The sequence below is a fragment of the Anneissia japonica genome, unplaced genomic scaffold (assembly GCF_011630105.1).
Source record: "Anneissia japonica isolate Jap-2015-1 unplaced genomic scaffold, ASM1163010v1 scaffold1483_len710385_cov172, whole genome shotgun sequence".
Classification (NCBI taxonomy): Eukaryota; Metazoa; Echinodermata; class Crinoidea; order Comatulida; family Comatulidae; genus Anneissia; species Anneissia japonica.
The window spans coordinates 548,360-557,727 of record NW_022732828.1 but is presented as its reverse complement, the minus strand read 5'-3'; the positions used below and the strand labels follow the sequence as shown (position 1 = coordinate 557,727).

Below are 9,368 nucleotides of genomic sequence, written 5' to 3'. Positions count from 1 at the left end.
TTTAATAAAGACCTTAATTTTAAAGTTTATTGTCATGACAAACAGAGGCTATGTTCAGACTTTGAGATAAGCCAGACTTACTTTAAGCCCGGCTCAAGGTTAAGTCTGGCTTAACTTTGCCGGGCGCCCAGACTAGCGGGATTAGCATTTGCATATTTATTTGCAAGAAACGAGTTTCAAAACATTGCGCTCAAAACGTACGCTCGCTTACAGAACAAGTAATTGAATGCTGATTGGTCATTCTTTTACCTGAAGTCAATCGAAGACCCCCCGCAGCGATAAAAGCCTGTCTTAGAAAAGTTCATCACGGTGCCACGCCAGGCCTAGTTACTACAGGATAACAGCTGTCTCTTATACACATCTAGATGTGTATAAGAGACAGTAAATATACAGTATAGACATCAACTTCCCACATAGTGGGTAACTTGTTCTGATCATCAGGTATCATCCCCACCACCCTGCCGCTAATTTCTTAGTTACATTATCAACCTGAAAAAACAAATTGAAATTAAAGAAAATCATAAAAACATTTTTTGAAATTAACTTGCCCATTTTGAAGTAACATAAAAGTCACGATGTTTGCATGCTTTTTACTAATTACCACCAAGAAGTCATTGCCGACAGGCATTAATACCATGCACAGCTAAATAAGATTAGGTGTGTTCTCCTGGGAGTGGGTTCTTCCAACTTTGAACCCCTGTGGTCTAACAGGGTTGATTATTCTAAGACTGTGATTAGGTTGGTTATAATTGATTAGTTACCTAGATAAAATCCGTTCCTTTAACATCGATCTCCACACACCAAAAAAGGAGGGTGTTAATGTTAAAATGCCAAATTAAACACTTCCTGAAAGCAATTGTATAACTTTGATATATTTACCTCTTTTGGACTAAAATGTAGAATTGTAGCAATAACATGAAGTAAACTGTGTTTACTGGATAAATCATCGGTCTGTATATATCCCAACACAACATTCTTCAAATACTCTAGATTTGTGCCTTCTCTTGATCTATAATGTAATGTAAACAACAAACAATCGAACCAGTTAGTGTTCTCTTTGAATGATGACATAAATGCCTCTATGAACTTAACATGTAGACCACAGGTGGGCAAAGTGTGGCCTGTGGCCCACATGCAGCCTTACAGTGACTTTGTTGCCGCCCATGAAAATAACTCTTCGTTTTTTACACAGATCATCTGTAAAATGTAATATTAAAACTGAGCATAAAGTTGTACAAAAAGCAGTCCATGAAGGTTAATTTTAGGGAACCAGGGGAAGATCCAGCGGGAGGGGGGAGGTGTCATGAGGGCCTGTGTGTGTGCGCCCCCGCCCCCACGCCATCAATCAAGCGGAAAAATAAAAAAAAGAGAAAAATTTGAGTTAAAGAGAGGAAACAGGAAAAAAAGTTCACTGGCGATCCAGCAGCGGGCAAAGGTAGAGCTCGATTGTTTGCTACTTGTTTTCAATAACCATGGTAGGGTTGAGGTGGGTGTGGATCCACCCCTGGAAGAACACTTGGAAAATTGAAGTTTTGGGTGGAGGCCCCCAGTGTCAAATAAAAAATTCACTTTGGCCCTCTGATTAATTTTTATGCCCACCCCTGATGTACACCTTCAAAACTGTTTTGTACAAGCAGTGATATCTGGAAATGAGGGTAAGTTGGTCAGAATTATTCTTCTTTACTAAAGACCTTAGGCTTAATTTTAAAGTTCATTGTCATGACAAATACACAGGAAACAGAAACTCTTTATTACTTTGATGTTTTTGTCTTTGTATTTTAAATTTTAACTTTGTTCCCAGGGCTCCCAGAGAGAGCAGTCTTTTTGAGTGATTGGGCCACCCTGGTTAAACATTTTGAATAAACAAAATAAATAATCATACTCATCCAATACATATTTTGGGTAAAATGGTAACCACAGGGATAAAATAATATTATTTAATAATTAAAGCTTGAAAATGAGCTTTTTGAAAAATTATACAAGTATTTTGGGGCTCATCCTTGATAAAAAAGATACATTTTTACTTAAAAAACCCAACCCTATACCTTGGGTTTGTTAGGTTTGGGTAATACAATTTGTTTTTCACCCTGTACAGTGGATAAATCACAGGTCCAAGTTTACGTGGCAGACTGATTTTTTTTTCTGTTTTACAGTTTAAAAAAAAGAGCAATAATAATAATAATAACAATAACAATAACAATAATAATAATAATAATAATAATAAAATTAATATTAAAAATAATAATAATAATATTAATAATAATAATATTAATAATAATAATAATAATAATAATAATAATAATAATAATAATAATAGAACAAAATAGTTTTTATATACTGTATATAAATAACACACATACCGATATCGTTTCCATTTTTCAACTTCTTCCTTTAGTTTCTCAACCTCCTCTTGGTAGGTTTCTTGTGATGCAGCATGTTTTTCTTGGAGTTGTCTTAATGCCGTTTCTAATTCTAATTTCTTTCTTGATCATCGTCAGTTCCACTTCTTTTCTCGACTGTTCTTCCGCATAATGGAGAAGGGAAGCAGTTCCAACACCTTTCATCTTTAAGAAAACATTATACAATTTGTATTATTTGACAAAGGTTTACATAGAAAAACATTTTTGTTCCATATATTATTCATCTAAGCTGCTTCCTGTACTTTTTCTGACTTCTGAGATAGAGTTAAAGTAAAAGAATACAGATGAACTAAAGCAAGGGAAACACATGTGAATATCAGATCAATAAAACTTAAAGTTAATAAAGCTAATGTCATTCCTTGTTTTTTAATAATTTTTCCCCAATTTCAAAGTTTCTCTCTTTGCTTGTGTCTTCCTTCGTATTTATTTATTTTTTTTTATTTCAATATTAATAAAAACTTACAGTTGTTTCTGATCATTTTAATCAAAATATTTTGTTTTCAATTGTATTGTTTCCATTGTTTGGTCGTTTTTGTGTAATGAATTTATAAATGTGAATTTTTAAATCAGCATATGCTGCCTATAATATTGAAAAATATTTTGAAAAAGAATTATTAAAAAAAGCTAGAATAGGTAAAAATGTTGTATAAAGGTGAAAAATATAAACTAAATTGACTATGAGATCTGGCCCACCATGACAAAAGGAAGCAACTGATTTTTGCATTGCTTTGAGTAATTAAGGAATATGGAGAATGTTGATTTTGTCCCCTGGTGGTTTTCACTGTATTTTTTGTCTCTTACTTCCTTTTTGTGTTGTTAATTACTTTTTTTCCAAAAACCGAAAGGTCCACTGAGTAATCTCTGATAAGAATGTATAATACATACTCCAAGTATTGAAATGCATGCCATCATGTTGTGATTCAATATTTCGACATTATTATTATTAACATCATCATTCCTAATGATGACATAATTAATGTCGAAATATTGAATCCCAACACGATGGCGTGAATTTCAATACTTGGAGTATGTATTATACTTTCTAATTTACTTGTTAATTAGTGGGATTTGAGCACACTCAAATATATCACTATGTTCCAAGTTATTAGTTCTTTGATAGTGACTAAAAAACTTGTTTTTCAAAAATTGTCAGTTACTTCCTTTTTTTTCATGGTGAGGAAGAGATAAGAGTAAATACAGGTTAATAATGACTAACGCTAAATACAGGTGACTAAAATATAAATACATATGACCAAAGGTAAATTAAAGGTGGAAAATAAGTAAACAAAAGTAAATAAATTGAATACAGGTAAAAAAACAGATAAATAAAGGTAAAGACAGAATAAAGTTAAAATTTACATGCATAAATATAAATACATATAAATGAAGTTGAAAATGATAAATACAGATAAATGAACATGAATACAGGCGAATAAACAAAGGAAGGTAACATGGTAACATTAATTTTAAAAAAATACAGGTAAACAACAGCAAACATTGAGGAAATATACAGTAGTTGATTAGTTGCTTAATTTAAATATTATAGATTGCTCACCAGAGCTGCTGACTGTCTGTTTTGCAGCTGATTGACAGTTGCTTGAGCTTGAATGGCATGAGCATCCTCCTCTTGCTCATCATCATTGTCAGTGAAGACACTGGACGATCTTCTGGAAGACTGGCTTTTATCACTGAGCACAGAAATACAATTTTTTGTGAAAGCAGAACAGTAAACAATGTTATAAAATGAACAGGAAGCAAATGCAGAGCCAGGAATTTTTGCTGGGGCGATTTTTAGATCGAAGGAGAGAAGCATTGAGTGGGCGTGTGCTTGCAGTGGTGTATCGAGGATAGGGGGACATGCACTCCTCCACCCCACCCCCCGAAAAAGTAGTTAAGTCAAGTAGTTAAAAATCACCTTATTTTGCGAGGTGGCGCCCACCCCTCGCAAAAAAAGTAATTTCCTTAGAAGCTCCCTGAACATTTTTTTTTTTGTAAGCGCTCCTCTAAAACATACACCACTTCACTTTTAAAAGATAGTATTCTATTTTGGAAATAGGCATTGTTGTGCTTAATCGCGAGTATATCAATTATCCAACATACATTGGATATTCTGTGTCCTCGGTACACTATTAAACAGCCCATTTCTTACAAATTGGTCCTCTGCCAAAATAGACTTGTCCGGTAAGTCAATCAAACTTAGTTAACAAAACAGGATCAGGGCCAGGAACACGCACACGTATTTACATAAGTATATGCTGTCACGGGACCTTAGCAACAATATCGAAGGGGTGGGACTTTAGGGGAAGGTTCCATTTGCTAGTTACTCAAATAGAACCAATTTAGTTACTTTGCTTGACTTACCTTTGGAAATGTGGCACATTCTGATGGAGTTGTTGTTTCAAAGTTTCAATTTCTTTATCTTTCTCCGAGAGCAGAGCGAGGGTGCGGTCACGTTGCTTGTGAATCTGCTGCTCCATCTCCGCTGATCTTTGCTAAAATTTAAAAAAAAAAATTATATTTTTATTGTTACTTTTTTTGATAAAGATCTATTTGGCATTATTTCTACCCAATAATATATATAAATGCAGGTTCAGAATAAAAAAAAGCAGGAAGAATATCATGCCAAAGAGCAAAACAGATAGTCATAGAAATTTTAACTGTTTCGTAACATCTGTCTTGCAAATGATATATTTGTTATGTAATTAGTTGCTTCTTAATTTATGTATTTGTTGTGTTTAAGACACCTGATTAGATATACATACTTTTAAAAATGTTTATTTCATTCATGTCCAACAGTGTTAATGCTTGTTACAGGATGAATCCATGAATGTAAGGCACTGATCTGATATAATTCATTGGGATATCATTAGAGAAAGAAAAATTGGTGTTCATATGTTAAAATTCAAACCTGAAAATCAAGCTGTGTCTGAAGCATGTCTGTCTTGTGGTTCTCCTTTACTTTCTTCATTGCAGCTTCCATATCTTCTACCTATAAGAAAATTAAATATCCAAATTGTTTTCTATATCTCAAATTTTAATCAGCTTTGATACAAATCACAAAGTCTTAACGTGCTGACTAGTGAAGTTTTTAGGCATTGTTTTTAGTTTTTGTTCTTTTAGGTTAGTTTTAATTTTTAAGTGCAGTTTTAATCTTTTACACTGCATTATTTCTGTCCTTTTATTCTAAACATTTTCAAGCCTTTTTAACTTTTAAAATAACAATTTTGGATCGTTAAAGGTTTTAGTTTCTAATTTTACTTTAAATTTAAACATTGTTTTTCACATTTTTAATTTGTAATGGCATTGCTTGTATTTTAAACTATATTTTAATTGTTTCTATAAGTTTAGTTTCAAAGTTGAAATTGAATATAATATGCACACAACTTGTATAAATCAATCAAAGTTTCTATGTATGATAGTTCTTTAATATTACTGTGTTATTGCATGTCTTGAAGATATGGAATAAAGAATTGATGATGAAATTGAATTATTGTTATATTGTGAACGCACCACATTGAGTGCAGTGGCCAGGAATCGGAAATAGAGGGGGCCCAGGTAGACACTGTCACATATACTGTAGAAGGTCCATCCACCTCAGCCCTACCATGACTAGGGATGAGGTTAGAAAATTTATGAGTATAGCACCTCTGGATGACTGGAAATGGCACTCTCAGATTTTTGAATTTTCTTTTTTTCTCCATTTGTTTTATAATCTTGAAAAATTAAGGGGGCAGGGGAGAAGAACGGCTGGGCCCTCCTTGAATCAGCAAATGAAAATACATCAAACACTCTGTCGAAAATCATATTTCGATTAAGTTTTGTTCATGAACATTTCAAATGAGTTAATTAATTTTAGTTGAATTTTATGGGTAATTATTATATTTTATCAGATTCACCCAGATTGTACATTTATTAAAAACTTGTACAACAATCTAAAAATCACTTTGGAGTTTTCTTACCTTGTTTTTAGTTTCATCCTCTTGGTCATCAAGTTGTTGTCTAAGCACAACAATCCGATCCTTCATGTCATTTAATTGAGTCTGCAACGTATCAATCTCCATATTGCTTGTTGTGTCCTGTAATAATTTAGCAAAAATATTAATATGATTTACATATATATTAGCATTTCCCCTCCGTCTGAACAGAGTTCGTAATCGAGAAAATTTGTAATTAGGAGATTTCAAAGTTTCGTAGCATATCAGTGGCGGGGCTTATGTTACATAGTATACATGGTAAGGTAGGCTTAAGCAAAACAATTCTGTACAGAAGCCAAAATTATCTGTACTCTCTGTGAAGTATTCATTTGAAGGGATTTCCGAATGAGAACGTGACCATCAACATAAAAAAACGAGTGTTATAATTCTCTTAATAACAATTGCTAATCCACTGGAATAGGCTCCTAATGAACAAAAATTGAGATTCTCTATTCTTACAGTACAGACTGTAGCTGCCTGGAGAAGCAATCACAGCTCAAAATGGAATACAACTCGGCTGAAAACGATAAATATTCTTTTAAAGTCTTCTTTCTCAGCTGATGTAGCATTTTATATTATTTTTTAAGACTTTTAAATATAAGTGTTTTTGTAGTTCATAATGACGTCATTGTCACAAAACAAGTTCATGAAATCGAGAGATTTTACTGCATGCAAAATATTTTTTTTTTAAATCATTAAAAAATAATTTTTTAAAATTAACTTGCCCATTTTGAAGTAATAAAATTTATCAAGAACATAAAAATTAATGTACTTAAAAAATGGTTACCCATAATTTTACAGCAAAAAATGACAGAAACACTTTCAGTCACTGGAAGAATTTTTTTTTTTTTGACTTTTTTGGTATTTTGCATGGGACAATACATCTTTACATCTCATTATAATGCTCAGGAATCAATGTAGTTAGTAAACTCACCCTAGTATTTTTACTTTTCAGGACTGACTGGGCTCGTAACTTGTATCGTTCAAATTCATCTTTAAGCTGCTTCAATTCCTGTTGGCAAGCGTGATGTTGGCCGCCGTGACCATCTAAACTCGAATGATCATCAGTATTGCACATTTCTAGGAAAAAAAAGTTGTTCAACAATTTTTTAAAATGCACAGATCTTCCTCCTTGTATCAACACACCAGCCTTCAACACAAAACTGGGGAGATGCGTTGCTACCCACGAAATCTACAAATAATATACTGAGTTTTTGCTTGGTGAAATGCCAGTACCTGAAAACGAACATAATGTAGGGACTGGGCCTTTACCAAGGAACTATGGTATTATTAAATTTAAAAATATTTGTTCATCTGCAGCCGCATGAAAGTGGTCTTAAATTGGAGGTAGTCTTCAATTGGATTTAATTGAAGTGGTCTTTAATTGGAGGTCTGAAATTTAAAGAAGACCTGTATTTACATTAAAACTTATTTGAAAGTTTTGTTCACACTATAAAATTTTCTTTGAAAAAAAAACTGATGTATGCCCATATATAGTCATGACATGCCTATACATGGTCATGATGTGATGTCATCATGACCATATTTAGGCATGTCACATGTTTTTGCAAAACCAAAAAAAAAATTGACAGTCTGGACTGGGCTTTAAGAAACCTACCATCAACATCTACAGGTTTTTCTGCCTTCTGATTGGCCAGTTTCAGGAGACCTTTATACTTGGTTATTCTCTCTAATATTTCTGTGACGCTTGCCGTTTCGTCAAGGTCGTCACTCATCGTTTCAACTTTGTTTGCTGCCCGGGCCAACGCTGTATTCTCCAAATCTAGCTGTGTAATTCTTTCTTTTAATCGTCTGAAATTGAAATGTCAAAATATGACAAAAATGGTCACAACAATCTATATAATGTTAACATAATCCACAGATTAGACATCTTTTGGAGAGAAAAGTTGTTGAATGAGTTGGTCCACATCTTGAGCAATTCAGCCTAGTAAAGCTGCAAGTTTTAGGTTATTTCCTATATGTGGCAAAGACAAGCCAAACCAGTCACTCGTCGCAAATCGTGTTTCAGAGAAAATGGCCAAAACATGCTGGAATGTCAAATTTTTAAAAATCTATTCTATTGCACTAAACTAATCTTTACATATCTATACATCATTCTATGCTGTTATTTTCCCCATTTTCAATGTTAAAACAACACTTTTTAATGATTTGATGATAGTTTCTGCATGAGAAATGCCTGAAATCATAAACTTTGAAGGCTGATTTCTCATATATTGTTCTTTAAACAGCTGTATGTTTAAACAGTTGTAACTTCATAAGGAATTATCCGATTTGAATGATTTTTTTTAGCATTTTATAGCTATTATTTTACTCTCTAACATTATTGTATTAATAACTTAAAATCGATTTTTGCGACGAGTGACTGGTTTGGCTTGTCTTTGCCACATATTTAAAGTAAATTCACTCACTGAGGCACTAGGGCTCATACTGTATGGCTGGAGCCTATCCCCAGTTTCTGTAGCGTGAAATGTACGAAAGTGTGATGCTCCCTTAAGTGGGACGATATGTCCACTGCAGGTTAGTCCCAGCAATTTGCTGGTACCCACTGATACAGCTGGGTAGACTGAAGCAATGTAGATAGAGTGCCTTGCCCCAAGGACACAAACAAAATGCACAGCTAAGAAATGAAATCCTGACCTCCAGGTTATGATACCAAATCATTTCCACTGCACCAAACCGCTTTCACTTTTCCCTACCTATACTTTTAAATAATACAGTATAATTAGGTAGTCTTGAAGTCTACAAAAAAGAGGCAGAGTATAGCTAGCTTGTCCTGAAGTCTATTAATTAAATGCTCTCTGAGTACCCAGTTAGTTCTGGAATCCACTTTAAAGCAAATGCTTACTGTATGGCTAGTTGGTCCTGTTGTCGAACTCTGGAATAGTTACCAACAACATCAGATAATTCGGAGAGCTTAGCCTCCAATCCAGCTACCCGCTGTTCCTCCGTTGAC

General features: G+C 33.6%; 1 protein-coding gene across 1 annotated transcript in view; it reads right to left on the bottom strand.

Annotated features, from left to right (window-relative positions):
* Positions 1-382: 382 nt before the first annotated feature.
* LOC117115829 (GRIP and coiled-coil domain-containing protein 1-like) overlaps positions 383-9,368 on the bottom strand; it is a gene marked incomplete in the record, with an annotated part of 17,649 nt that continues 8,663 nt past the window's right edge. The window contains 11 exon segments of the mRNA XM_033259778.1: positions 383-489; positions 880-1,009; positions 2,361-2,480; positions 2,482-2,564; positions 3,976-4,108; positions 4,782-4,912; positions 5,329-5,409; positions 6,380-6,496; positions 7,329-7,474; positions 8,013-8,206; positions 9,261-9,358. Coding sequence (XP_033115669.1) covers positions 445-489; positions 880-1,009; positions 2,361-2,480; positions 2,482-2,564; positions 3,976-4,108; positions 4,782-4,912; positions 5,329-5,409; positions 6,380-6,496; positions 7,329-7,474; positions 8,013-8,206; positions 9,261-9,358 — 1,278 coding nt within the window.